Consider the following 14,164-nt stretch of genomic DNA (forward strand, 5'->3'; position numbering starts at 1 on the left):
TGTTTAGGCCGTAGAGGATAGCGGGGTAAGAACTAATTGGCTGTAGTTTGAAGATGATTACCTAGTAAGCTTTGTTTTAATTGGGCGTTTAATCAAGATGCGAAATTACCTAGCTGTACTATCGTAAGTTTGAAAGACCCTCGATCGGTAATCAACCGTATCCCGTTATATGTACTGATGAGAGGCAATTAACACTTGCTAGGATCAATTATGTAATACAACAACTAGAGATGTACAGCATAACCTAATGAGGGGCTCTAATTGGCATTTGTTGGGAGCAGTCTAGTATCAGGAGAAAGACCAAATTTGATTCATCTAGCATCTAGTCGCATGAATTGTGCATTTCATACTTACCAGGATGAATCTTGTCAAACAAACTAGAGATGTGCAACATAACCTTTAACAATCCCTTATCGACATTCGCTCCTAGAATACTACCCGCAAGACACTAAACCAACTCCATAGTAGTATCGACTAATGAGGGCTTTTCCATACTTACCAGGATAGAGCTTGTAATTCAATTCCAAAGATGTGCATCACAAACCTTTGGGGGGCTCTGATTGGCATCTTCTGTGAGAGACTAGTTTGGTGTTCCGCAACGGATGAAATAGTCGTACGCTAATGAGAAACCTTATACTGATAGCATCGAGAACCCTAAGTTATATAAACTTGTTCTGGATTGAATTGGATGTGAGGTATATCATGGAGCCTAGTCGTAGAAATACTGGATCTGACGTGAGTTATCTCGTTCATGTAGGGTTAGACGTGGCTATTAAACTTCGTCTCCAACAGGACTAGTTGAAATTTGTAGAGGAAATTACGCAGCGAACATTATCTAGGTAGTCTCCTCATTATTGCATATTTTCACATTCAGTTATAATTTTTGTTCTAGATGAGAAATTTGCAATATTGTGTAAATTTTATCTACTTGATTGGAAACTTTGATATGACAACTTTGATGTGGCAACATCTAGCAACACTAATATATTTGACAATATCCTCCAGATTTATTGAGACTTATGTTCTGCCAGCTCCGACCATAGAGGCTCTTCATGTTCTTCCTCCCCATACAAAATTATATAGGATGCGCAGTAAATGTATTCTCATGGCTCTTCGTCTCAAAGTCCCCAGATCATAGAATCACGACACGGAAGCTATCCAGCAAGCGCACAACAGTCGTAGAACAATTTGGAGAAAGGATATTTGACATCAAGATTTCTTCATTCGCCAAGCACATGTATACTTTGATTCGATCCCCTACCATTTGAGTTAATATTTGGCTTCGTAGTAATCTCAAAGAAAGCCATCATTTTACTCACTTAATTACTCAAACATTTGTTTAAGGTACCTGGACTTTGAAACCGGATTCATAGGCTTATTACTATTCAAGTGCTCATAGTCTTCCTCTCCCGCCTCAAAGGCCTCTTCCCAAGCAGGTAATTGTGCGGGCGGACCAAGGGCTTTAGGATTCTCCCGATAGAACTCCTTCAACAAGTATGGCGAGGTTTTGAAGTCGGAGATGGGATACCATTCTGGATCTTCTTCGCGATAGCCAACCCAAGACGCTCGAACGTATAGACTCTTCCACTTCTTCTTGACTTCGAGAATTTCTTTGACCTCCCATTCTTTGTTTTTGTCGCCTTTGGTTGTTGCTCGTGCTTTGGTGGATTGGGCGCGAGCTTCCGCCGTGGAAGCATCGGCGGCTTGAGATCGTACCATTGCGATAATAGTGATTATTCGAGAGAGAAAGTGGCTTTCTGTGAGTTAAATCGAGAAGATGGCTGAAGATGGGTGGCGTTGTGTGGAGGCAGGTAATTGATTACAAGTGGTTGAGAAGAGGATGGTGGTTTCCCAAATAAGTTGCAGATGAAAGCGGAGGGAGATTTATTTGTCGATGTCGTAAATATTATTATGAGGAAGGCTAGATCGTAGCCTTGCTAGTGCCCTCTCGCTACCTACCGAAGTAAAGGTGAACTCCCTCGGTAGGTATTGTCAGGAATTTATGATATAGACTTGTGCTTTGTGCAAGGAAATGGACTATCATTTGAGCCACGCCGTTCATTCAAGTGAGTACACAGGATGATATCATGTAGTTTGGTATCATTGCATCCAGTGTTTTAGAAATGTGGAAGTTTTGAGAATGAAAATGTAACAACAGCTCCTAACATCAGATCATAGCTTCAAAGATCTCATAAACACTGCAGTTTTCTGCCACAAAGATGGAAAGTCAAATATACATATAAAAGTGTACTTTGAAAGGTCTTGTATAAAATTTTGATACTCTAGGTTTGTGGTATGTGGAACTATATTACATCGCATGAACCCTCTATTAACCCTTGACAGCCAAAACAGGTCGGATCTCACGAATGGCAGGCGAGCTGGTGATAAATTCAGGTGTCAAATGTCGACTAATTTCCTGAGTCAAAAGGTGTATCTGTTCATCCTCATTATATCCGTTCTCTTTCAGTTCAAAGACCGATCTTTTGCTGTCTAAGAGAAAAGTACATAATGGCAAGCTCTCACTCCCATCGCGACTGCACATGCAAATCATCATCAATAGAACGTAAGCCCAGTGGCGTATTGATAATGACATATAGTGCTTCAATATTATAATACTTGGAAAATCCGCCGAACCCGGCCATGACGAAGTAAGCTCCAAGCCCCGATTCTGGCACAGCCAAACGCTTAACTTCATTGAATACTCCATGAGTTGGATTAATCATGTCTTCCTCAGAAGATCGGTTATAAGGTTCCGTGAAAAATTTGTACCCTTCAACAGCAGGCAAATAAAGTATATCCCTAGCGGGGTTGAAAGGAAGAGACAAGCGTGGGAAAAGTGGATCTCCGCATATTTCGATACCATGACTGCGTGCCCAAGTGAGGGTGATTTTTCGAGCCTCATGGTTCACAAATAAGAGAGGTGTCTGAACGTGGAAATTATCAAGAAGATCGTAGCGAAATTCCAAGTTTCTGTTCAGATCTTCGGTGCTGAATTGTTCACTGACTTCGTTGCAGTAACCTGGATCAGATTCGGTGAAGATTCGGGCTTGCCAACATCCTTTTTTGTAGAAGTACAGTGCTGGAGGGAATTCCCATGGAAGAGATTCTTGCCATATTTGAGTGCGTAATTCAAGAGCGAGGCTGGAGAAGAGGGGAAACGTGGAAGGAGTGGTTGTTGTTGATATCATGATTGTTAGGTATCGTGATTTTATGAGGGGCGCCGACGTAAGTGACGTGAAAGTTCTTGAGAGTCTCTGTGAAATTAATGGAAGAGATACAAAGTCCTGCTGAATCTCGAATATCTTAGACGCTGTTGAATTTCTGCGATTGCGTTTGGTCCAGTTTCGAGGCTCTGTTTGCTGTTTATTGTGGCGCGATTGTGGTAGGTGGACAGCTCCCTTATACTATTCCTGTAAAGAGTGTCTATTGAAGTGTGAGATCACAATAGATATCGTAGATTGAGAATCAGGAGCTAGTCCTCAGAATGATCTTGTGTTGATTTAGTGAAGAACTTGAACGATGTTTAACTTGAACCTTCTTAAGACGCCGTGGTGGGGTAAAGAAAACAACGCTAACCCTAACTAGGCTCTAGCTTTATGTGCGACGGCTCTGACTGCTTTGAATACAACCTGCCTTTGGTGAGATTACTTTACATGGCATTGCAGCAACCGAAACCTCTAAAGAAGGAAGAAAATTGGCTTCCCCTCCCGTTTATTAATATACTATATTTATAGGGCCTCCGCCAGTACCAAATAAAGCAAATTTGGAATGCTTGTGCCACTGACGAACAAGAATCACAGTCAAATGAGAAGGATTGTAGACCTAATCAGAAATTCACTAAATACGTACTCGAAAAGAGAGGATGTTTCCGATTAGGGTTTGGCACTTACCTGTTATATCCATGTCATATTTCATAAATTCAAAAATTCGAGGTCATCTTTAGTCAAGCGAATACAGGTTCAAGCCTAGTGAAGAGAAGCAACAGATTAGCAGCCATATTTTACGCATGAAGTCAGGAAAAAAGGCGCTGACAAACGCTGCAAAGACGGAGATATCAAAGTACTGCAAGATGCATTAATTTATTCGCGAATTCTGAGAAACCTCTGTATAAATTTCAATTGTTGTAATTTCAGATGGTATCGTTGTCTAGAGTCAAACACATTTCATCCAAGCAGATATTTCTACCAATTCTCAGTAAAATTGAAAGGTAGTAATAAGTGCAAATAATTTCCGTATTCCAATTTGTTAGAACGTTCCCTTGCTAAGCTTTAAGCCATCCTAAGTCGAGGGATTTGAAGGAATGGAATAATCTGGACTTCTTATGTTCGTTGTTTAGACGAGAGGTTTGCGATGAAAATTTTATCGAGCAAGCTGTGACGTGAGAATCTCGTTTGAGGAGGGGTGTTGGACTTCATCCTCTACTCCCACAGTGTGACGATATCATCCAGCATTCTCTCCACAATAACTTATATTGCAAGTTCAGTGGGAAATACCTCATTATTGGGGATTGCCCTATGATCTGAATTGGTACCGTACAAAACGAATCCTGGAATGACCGTAGTTGCACCCTCATTCGAACTACGACGGAGGGTATAGTCTACGGTATATTCATGCAAAATACGGGCAATAGCTATCTCATCTTAAGATGAACTTCTTCGCCAGAATTCACCGTAAAATGTTTATAGCATAACCGTGGCCTAGTTACGCTCCGAATTGTATGTCAGAAGATCCCCTTCGATACAACTTTCTTTACCTTTTTTGGTTTCATAGACTGGCGTAAACAGCGCGATCTTATGAATCAATACACACCGTACATGATGTGTGCGTATACACAGCACCTAGATGAAGATATAAGTGTCTCTCACCTCCCACCGCAAAAAGATTCTTCTAATCTTTCACAGGAACATCATTGAACCAAAGCACATTACTGAAGCTCATTGACAACATACCAATCACTTCGATAAATCTTCAAAACAACTATCAAACCAACCACTCTTCGTAATCCATCGTCCATCAGCCTACCTTCCAGAATCGTTCATCTTCAAGCTCTTCTTCCTCGCCTTCATACTCTTTGCAACCAAGTCTTTAGCCATGCGTCTAAACTACAGCGCCAAGTACGAAAACGGCACAGTTGCAACTTACACATCCAAGAGTGCCGGAAGAATCCCCGACTCAGTTGGGGACAAGATCATTGCCAATATCCAAACATGGTCTGGTGGTAAATATACCGTTACTAGGAGAGAAGAACAAAATTTGATCACGGTCAAGAATGTAGTCCCAGCCCCGGATAAGGGAACCGGGAGTGATCAGGTTAAGGAGATGCAAAGCATTGTTAACAAGAACATCAAGTAGAGGAACTGAGTGGATGAGCCCCTTGCGTGATAGAATGTTGTTTGGAGAGTCATACTGATGAATCCATCTGAAATCTCGCTTGCACTGCAATAGTCTTAGGGATATTTTGTGCGAAGCGATCGGAGTACCTTCTGCCCCACAGCATCGAAGCAGTTCAATTCTTGAATTGCGGGTTTGGGATTCGAAACTCTTCCCCGTATGGAGGGACATTCTTCATATCTCAAACATAGAATCCTCCTACGCAAAAATTTACTCTCCATCGAGAAATTGTAGAAGTCGTACTTATTGACATATATCTGCGAAATTGGCTTGATATACTGTATTCATGTGTTCACACACCTTTTCAAATCGTAGCAGTGGATCAAGATTGAACACGATGAATAGTACGAAAGAAGGAGGTTAGGCGAGGAAATGCGATAGGTACAAATGAAAGTAGTCTATGTACAAATGAAATAACAAAAAAAAATTGAACCATTGCATACCCCATCCCGTAGAGTGACTGTTGTGAGACCATATGCTCATTTTTCTCTAGCAGTAATCGCTATTATTTCGTCAAAGCCTCCATCTCAGTGACTGATAATCTTTCCCCCTTGACAACACGAGCCCTCTTGATGAATTTCCCCGGATGAATAATCAGGAATATCAAAACCACCAAGAACATTGGCACAGCATCAAACACATAGAGTAACGCTTCTATATCTCCAATTTTCTTGGAACGATGTCCGACATAGGTGAGAGTTCCATCATCATTTCTCGTAGCATATGAAAATCCTCCACCGCTTGCCTGCTGTCCATACTCAACCGCACGCATCAAGTTTCGAATAATGAGTAGTACGCTAACTGCGTATAAAGCTCGAAAGTACTTCTTCCATCCCCTCTCGAGTTCCGGATAACGAAGGCTACTCGGATGAGTTTCTTGGATTTTCTCGAAACGGGAACCGATACGCCAGGCCATGTGAAGGAAGAAGAAAAATGCTATGATTTGGAATACGAGACCGCCGAGAATGACTTTGTTTCCAACGGCTATGACTGTTGCGTCACCAGAAGCTTGAACTCCTGCTCCCAGAAATTGACTAAAAAACAAAGTACGTCGATCAGAACGTAAATCTTGGTCAACCATCGTGGACTAATCATTGAATGTTCTTCTGCTCCTAAGGCTATGGTAAGTCGCGCGAGTGTCATATAGACCGAAGCTGCAAGAAAGGTAGGCGCGCCGAGAATGAGGATCATTTGCAGGATCCAAGGACCAAGATCATTGATGTTGTCATGGCATTCACTCCGTCCATAGTACCCAAACGTTTCACCTGTGGCTATTAGCTTATTGAATAGGAATACCTAGCGGTGTGTAAAGACACTCGAATTGTCTGTGTCTCTAGAGTCCAATACTTACATATTCCACCTAGGATAAAACTTATAAAATACCATGACCGCAATGGAAACATGTAGATTATATGTGCCAAAGTGAGTAATGCAAAAAGAGCCGTGAACCCGTAGGCAGCGGGTTCTGATGGGTTGTAAGTGAAATATACGCCTCCAGTGATATTCCCCTCTGGAGACTGGATGAGTGTAATATCCATGATGTGTTATTGTTTAATTTCCCTTTGTTGAAAATAGACCAGAATTAATAGATAGAAGGCAGTATATATGGTGATAATGACATAAGATATATGAAATTGGGGAAATGGTAAACAAGGTGGAGGTTAGAAAGAATAAAAAATTATAAGGTGATGGAGCAGAGATAAGTATCTTGCTATTAAATATCAACTTGCATTGGTGACGGCCCTCACTTACCAATGTGGTCAGCTTATACGCAGTACGAGAGTTGGTGATCCACTTGCACCCTGACATCTAGACCGAATACTCTAGCCCTACCAATATGAAGTGCCAGATAGCCAGTCAGGGGTCATGACTTGCAAGAACGATTTCCTTAAATGATGAACAGCACGGAGACCTGATCGGCTTCTATTTTAGGACCTTTTGTTGTTCTTGGCTTATCGGCAGTTTGCAACGACAGATAGACGGTTTGTAGGGTACCTCATCATGCAAGGGGTGGACCAAATTGAGACGATTCAAAGTGAAATGTTATGACAACTGCCACTAAACAGAAGTCGGAGGTGAGAAATTTCGAAGCTACTCCAAACACACAACATACAGACAGACATTGCCTGCTCGGCCACCCTCTTCTCGAAAATAGAAATAAGAAATTCTCTGGAATTGATTCAAGTTGTCTAACCGGAATCGACCAAGTCAGTAACAACTAATCCATATTGGGAAGTCGTGTACGAGTACGCTCCGAGATGCACAGATCCTAATAAACGCCAAACTCGCCTACTGGCCAAGATATTTTTGCAAAACGCCAGATGTGGGGGCGACAAGCTGGAACCTTATTTTTCGTATGACATTTCCGAAAGCAGCCATATATACGTATGTCCCGCTCCAAGATTCGACACGAGCTTATCAAACAAACTGGAAGAGTAAGGAAGAAAGCCGCATTAGCTTCGACATTTCAAATTTTCCATTGATCGTATTCAAGACCCAAATAGTACTTGATAAACGAAAGGCAGCGACGACTTCTCGAGGCATATCTTATTGGTTGGATTACCTGTGACCGAGACCTAGTCGCGTATACACCTTTCTCAAGTCTGAGGTACGACTGCACAATTCAATCAGGTCCGATGATCCGAAGACCTCACAAGAAGTCGCGCAATGGATGTCTTGGTTGCAAAAGGAGGCGAATCAAGGTATGTTTATATATTCATTAACCACCTATTCTCCCCTTTTTTTTATTTACCTCTGAAATTTGAACACAAACTCAAGCATGTCGATTTTATCCACTCTACGTCAATCGCTAACATTATTTTGCTTCTCCTCGAAGTGTGACGAGGAAAAGCCCCGCTGCCAGAGATGTGTCTCACGTGATATCACATGTAATTACCCACGAGTGCAATCTCTTGTCTGGGTTGATGACCCATCTACGTCAGAAACAAACAGTAAAGGATCAAACGACAGTGGCCCTTCACCTCCAGCTTACAGCTCGACTCCTCAAAGTGAGGAAGTTCTGGCTTCGGACACGAAAACTCCGTCACTCAATCTCGAAAACATAGATCTGATAATCCACTGGTTCACGAAAACCGTGTACACAGTAAATCCAACCAATAATCTCGATGCCTTAAAAAAAATCACAAACTCTCATCTTGAATCAAGCAATGGAACATCATTTTCTTCTCCATGGACTCCTTGCCCTATCAGCTCTTCACTACGCAGAATCCCATTCAGACCCTCAGAAATATATCGAGATCGCCACGGCACATCACACCCGAGGGCTTACTCTTTACCACTCCATCCTCTCAAATATGGACAAAGGGAATGATGTTGCCAGTATTGCTTTCTCGAGTATTACTGCTATGTTTGCTTTTGGTCTCGCCAGGCCCGACGCAAAGAAAGAGGCTTCAGTGGGATTGATTGACGACATGGTTCAAGCTATTTCTTTATCTAAAGGTTGGCAAACCGTTATGCATGTGAGACGGGGACTAGAGTCCCCCTCCCTCCAAAGAGATCAGGTCACTCTGTCACCGGATGCAGAAGCTACTTTTGATCGACTATATGCTTTGAGCCAAGGGCAAAACGAAACACTCTGTACAACAGCAATCACTTCTCTAAAATCCGTTTTCAAGAAGACAGAAGAAGGACAAAATGACAATCCGCATCTATCCGGCGAATGCGGATGCGGGTTGCAAGAAGAATTCTTGAAATTGATCAGGGCTAGAGATGCTCTTGCTCTGGTGATTGTGGCATTTTCTTGTGTGATTATCGGAAAGGTTCCACAGGTATGGTGGCTTAAGGGTTGGAGTAAGGGGCTTTTTGGGGTTATTTGGAGGGAAGTTGGACACGATTATCACGAGATTTTGGAATGGCCGAGGAGGATTGTTGGGTTTGAAATATAATGCAAATGTATTAGAATCGCGGGTCATGGCGTTGGGAACTATTGACAAATTGGATTCAATATTCAGTGATAGCAAAGAATTCTAACGGTCGCAAGAATTCGCAACCGGACATGGTAAAACATAATCAAATCTTCTAGTGTAAATAGAAAACACCTTTAATTTATTTATATGACCAGAGATATTACAACGGTGTCAATTTCATGTTTGTTTCCAAAAACTCCCAACAATTTTTTGGCTCCAGTCGGGGCTCAAACAGTCAGATGTGGAGAACCCTTCTCCACTCTGTGATCTTGTTTGGTCTGCCGGCCTGTTCCAAGAATAGTTTCTTACGAAATCGCCATAAGTGCATCGGAGAACGGCAAGGAATTTGAAAGGGGGTGTATTTAAAGTATGCCCTTGTATTTCTAAATCCGTTCCACCACTTACAATGAAGACGCTAAGCTGGTAGAGCGCGGGCTCTAAATACTGTCATCAACAGCAAATAATTAAGCTTTTGAGGTACTAACCCGAATTAGAGTTCGCGTGTGAGGTGCGGGAAGGGTCGATCAGATGAAGATTAGATGGTGAAGAAAAAGCAACGACTTTCATCCATTAATAATAGTAACAGATTTTCTGTATTGTAAGGCCTCGAAGAATAGTATTGAATCATCTCTTTCGCTAGTAATTATAAATATATGCTCATAGCCAAATAAAAATGCATGTAGCTTTCAGCGAGGTAAAGTTGGGCATAAATTCACGTTGTGATATTCATACAGATAGCTTACTGACGGACTGTAAAATCTGCTGAGTCAACACAATGTGGTTCAGGATCTCTATATCATCTGATCTTGCCATGAGACGACAATGATAATGACAATAAGATTTCTGGGAAAATAACCAAACTCGCCCGGACAACGATAACAAAAATTTACGCCCCGAAACATCGATGGAATCTCAGCTGATACCTCCCAGCAGTAAAATTAATTACCAACTTCCACACCCTCGATGCTATCGCATGTTGCACAAGGAAGGATGCGAAAACTTCCTGGAATCTCATCTTCAGATTGTATAATAAAACATTATTGATATCATATCCGTTTGAGATGTTTATATATAACCAGCTTACAATAACCTCCTAGATCACCTAGAAGTGACTCATCCAAACCCCAGAACTTGAACCTGCTCTCCTTCTCCAGGTCCCCCACCCTTTCCCAAAGAGAAAAACTGCAGATAAACTCATAAAACTCCATCACACAATCAATTTACTCGTGATCGACTATCGACATCAGCGAGATATAGAACAGGTGGAATAATGTGGGAAAATATTTTGACAAAACTAAGAACCAACAGCGGGAAGAGCGTGAGAAATTGCGGTATCATTTGCATATAGCATGAACCAAGTGATTATCTCTAATTGAGACGATTATGTATGTATGTGGTGAGTTTTATAATGACAGCACAGACTGCTAGCGGTGAAAATGGTATCATGAAATGAATACCTTAGTCATAGCAGGAATAAAGCAATAGCCGAGCGTAACATCAATTAAGCGAAGGACAGCAATACTAAGATACCTACCAGCTTCGACCCTATCAGGCTTTCATGATCTGTAACTTGATCTCTCACAGGGAAGATCTTACTGCTGACCGGAGGCCACTCTCAACAACAGCAATGATTCCAAAATGTATTGACACACCCCTCAATCTCAATTTTCAGCTCATTTCTCTAGCTACTTTTCATAACGTATGGCCCAAAATAGGGAGTTTTTGACAATCTCCCGGAGTTCCCACCATTGACGTCCTCGTCGTCGTCACCCACCTCCCTCTACAGCAAAACAAAAAGCAACATACAACAGGGGGAATTCGCTGGTGGTCACCCACCCAACTACTAATCTACCGATCTGAAGCTTGTGTATGGCAGAGCGGACGGGATGCCCAATTCTCTTCAGTCTATGGTCGTATGTGGCAGACATGCTCATAAACGAAATTTTATACCTGGAAATTACATGGCAGCTCAGACATTTGATGTCTGAAAAAGTTCAGACGATTTAAAACTACATCGATGCCAATAGGACAGGTACTCAAGTATAATTCAACATTCAACATTTTCGAACAATAATATTCAAACACTTGGAATTCTCACCTGTTTTGTCAAGCTAGGAATTAAAGTAGACGTAACCTTTCTAATCTTTGTCATCTTTTCGCCCTTTTGGCCACTACATGCTAGTCTCTAGTCTCTAGTCTCCAGCCATTGAAATTACATCATTATTTATGTATCATATCGCTACTAAAGATACAGTATCATGTCTAAATTACACTTTTCCACTCACTTTAGTAAAAATACATGACCTCATCGCCATTTTCCTATCCTAGGTGCCGGAATGGCCCGACCCGCCAGTGCGTGACGAAGATGGAACAGCAGCATTATCAACTTGAGCAGCTGGTTTCTTAGTTCCTCTACTTGATTTCTTCGCTGGCGTTCTTGCTTCTATTGTCTTGCTTTTACTCTCTTGTCGTTGTTGTCCAGGACTCTCTGTTCTTCTTAGTGAACTTCCATGATCACGACTAGTTCGAATCGGTAGGCTTTGATTCTGTTCTTCTCGATACTTATCTCGGCTTTTCTCTCTTTTCTCTCCTTTTCCTTTCTCTGTTCCTGTCTTCCCTAGTGAAGCTTTTGACGAGGATCTGGATCTGCTGCTTCTAGTCATCATAGTGGGCACGTATCCAAAACCATAGTGTCTGACTGCACGCGTGGCCACTTCGGTACTGATCTCTTTGGAGTCATTAGCCAAATTGCAATGATCTCTGAAGTTCTTCCCCACGAGCATCTTATTTGAATGTAGAATGCTGCCAACCGAGTTCCCAGGGCTCCAGAACCTCCCGTACTTCAACCACCAGCCCGCATGAGAGAACTCGCGAAAATCGCTCGCGTTAGCCTTTAGCATCGCTTTACGCTGAGCGTCAAAATCTTCAAGAATGATTCTCCGTTCTTTCGCCAGCTTTTCTTTGGGCAAAAGTCCCTCGTAGTTGGTGTAGCCGTCGTCAACGCTACCGTAGTACTTCAGAACACTACGCGTTAAATTTACAGTCGTCTTGCGAAATTTCTCGTCGCGCGCCCACAGTCTGTCGAAGTGTCCCTCGGCCCGCGCCAGCACATCGGCTTGCCCTTGCTCTAGGAATGCGAGGTTGACTAGTCCTGGGTAGAAGATCACAAACTGCAGTCGTGAATATGCACAGAACCTCTGACTTTTATACGCTGTGCTTTCTCGGTCCCATAGGCGTCTATCGGGAGGGCATATGTTGACAGTATTCCAGGCGCGATATGTCAACCCAGTGTCGCTATCTTTCCAAGTCATTTTATCGACGCAGTGCATGAGCCCGCGGCGAAATATATCGATTGCTCCACGCACTGTGGGCCATCGCGCCCCAAACTTATATTTATCTAGAAGCTGCCTTTCAGCAGACGTGAAAGAATTTTCTTCGTCAGGGTCGTATGGCCAATCAGAGGGTTCTACATCGGTACGCATTTGGGACGTAAGATAGCGTTGAGTTCGCAATCCTCGTTTCACAAAAAAGTAGACAGTATCTAATGTGATTTGGACCGCCTTGGGATTTTGATTGACTGTCTCGTTTAGGAATTTGATTATGTCGGTTCGCCCTAGCGAGATGAAAAGTCGCAAGACCCTGAGAACTTCGGGATCGGTGATAAGCTTCTCGACATCTGGTAGTAATGAGTTTGAGTCAACCATGCTGCGTTGGCACTTGATGGCTTGTATTGAAAATATTGCTCAACGAGATCTTCAGTCTATATCTAACGCACTCACACGTCTCAACTGTATTGGAAGATAATCTGAATTAATTCTTGTATATCCTGATCACGTTGGAAGCTCTTAAATGGAGACTAAGTAATTTGATGGAACTATTATCGTAATAAGTGTACTAATTATATCTATGCCCCACACACAACAAATTTCGAAGGAAACTTTTTCTTCGAAATACGATCCTTTTGCGATCGATTTAGATTATAATTATTAAACCAAATTGATTGCAATTACCCCCAAGTGATTCTAACCAATAGTTGTTGTGATATTGTTATCGGTACTCTAAACACAAAACTCATATGAAAATTCGCATAAAATTTTTATTTCAAACCTTCAAAATAAGAATATAACTCCCAATATGGATTATTTCAATAATCTATCAACACTTTGGGATATAGCTATGATGGAGGCTTCTTCTGAAGCCTTTATTATATCAAACACTTATCTTATTATTGTTTTAGATATCCTAATACCTTCAAGCCTTCCCTTGCCTTCTGAAAACCCTCAATTCGAAATCTCTAGTTTTATTTTATTAACTAACCAGTCAATTAGTTCTAGAAAAAGAGTTGAAAAGTTCAATCTACTTAGTAATCTTTTTATTATTCAAGATACAATCAATACTATCTATATATTCAATTAAAATAAGAAATAATACTTTACAATACCCTTTAGCAAAACCGGCATATAATACCTCGGAGCCGGGAAGCCTCAAGCTCCCTCGCGGGGTATTATACAGACTTATAGTGATGCGGATCGGATACGGTGACTTTGCAGTCTATTACATCAGATTCAATCACGAAAATAGCACGAAGACCTATATATACAGGATTGAGAAAAGCCTACTGCACTTCTTTCAATGTTCAATCAATAATCAGACGCGCAGTGACTGGCCGCTTACACCAAATCGACTTCAATCCAAATAGGATGCGATAGCATATATCAACTGCATTCTGCGAATACAACATAGCTTTACTGATCTTCTCGCTAGATCCAGATTTTATACTAGAATATACCCAAACTATATAAAACTACACGAATTCCAATCTACTTCAATATCCCAAGGATAAACTC

The 14,164-nt window shown here is 41.7% G+C and overlaps 6 protein-coding genes across 6 annotated transcripts; 2 read left to right on the forward strand and 4 right to left on the reverse strand.

The window, feature by feature from the left end:
* Positions 1-1,323: 1,323 nt before the first annotated feature.
* EAF02_001759 (uncharacterized protein) lies at positions 1,324-1,719 on the reverse strand (the record flags this gene model as incomplete). The annotated part of the gene is made up of 1 exon (XM_038897807.1): positions 1,324-1,719. One exon carries the CDS (start codon positions 1,717-1,719, stop codon positions 1,324-1,326), a length of 396 nt encoding a protein of 131 aa, XP_038762782.1.
* Positions 1,720-2,329: 610 nt separating this feature from the next.
* Positions 2,330-3,188, reverse strand: EAF02_001760 (uncharacterized protein; the record flags this gene model as incomplete). Its single annotated transcript, XM_038897808.1, has 2 exons — positions 2,330-2,480; positions 2,524-3,188. The coding sequence occupies 2 exons, from the start codon at positions 3,186-3,188 to the stop codon at positions 2,330-2,332; spliced, it is 816 nt and encodes a 271-aa protein (XP_038762783.1).
* A 1,903-nt stretch (positions 3,189-5,091) lies between these two features.
* Positions 5,092-5,352, forward strand: EAF02_001761 (uncharacterized protein; the record flags this gene model as incomplete). Its single annotated transcript, XM_038897809.1, has 1 exon — positions 5,092-5,352. One exon carries the CDS (start codon positions 5,092-5,094, stop codon positions 5,350-5,352), a length of 261 nt encoding a protein of 86 aa, XP_038762784.1.
* Positions 5,353-5,896: 544 nt separating this feature from the next.
* Positions 5,897-7,035, reverse strand: EAF02_001762 (uncharacterized protein; the record flags this gene model as incomplete). The annotated part of the gene is made up of 3 exons (XM_038897810.1): positions 6,743-7,035; positions 6,470-6,656; positions 5,897-6,425 (listed from the first exon to the last, which is right to left on the reverse strand). Exons 1-3 carry the CDS (start codon positions 6,927-6,929, stop codon positions 5,897-5,899), a joined length of 903 nt encoding a protein of 300 aa, XP_038762785.1. The 5' UTR covers positions 6,930-7,035.
* A 1,523-nt stretch (positions 7,036-8,558) lies between these two features.
* Positions 8,559-9,296, forward strand: EAF02_001763 (uncharacterized protein; the record flags this gene model as incomplete). Its single annotated transcript, XM_038897811.1, has 1 exon — positions 8,559-9,296. One exon carries the CDS (start codon positions 8,559-8,561, stop codon positions 9,294-9,296), a length of 738 nt encoding a protein of 245 aa, XP_038762786.1.
* A 2,345-nt stretch (positions 9,297-11,641) lies between these two features.
* EAF02_001764 (uncharacterized protein) lies at positions 11,642-13,021 on the reverse strand (the record flags this gene model as incomplete). Its single annotated transcript, XM_038897812.1, has 1 exon — positions 11,642-13,021. The coding sequence occupies one exon, from the start codon at positions 13,019-13,021 to the stop codon at positions 11,642-11,644; it is 1,380 nt and encodes a 459-aa protein (XP_038762787.1).
* Between the last annotated feature and the right edge of the window lie 1,143 nt (positions 13,022-14,164).

This window comes from Botrytis sinoallii, assembly GCF_014898435.1.
Source record: "Botrytis sinoallii strain Bc 23 chromosome Unknown BSIN_002, whole genome shotgun sequence".
NCBI lineage: Eukaryota > Fungi > Ascomycota > Leotiomycetes > Helotiales > Sclerotiniaceae > Botrytis > Botrytis sinoallii.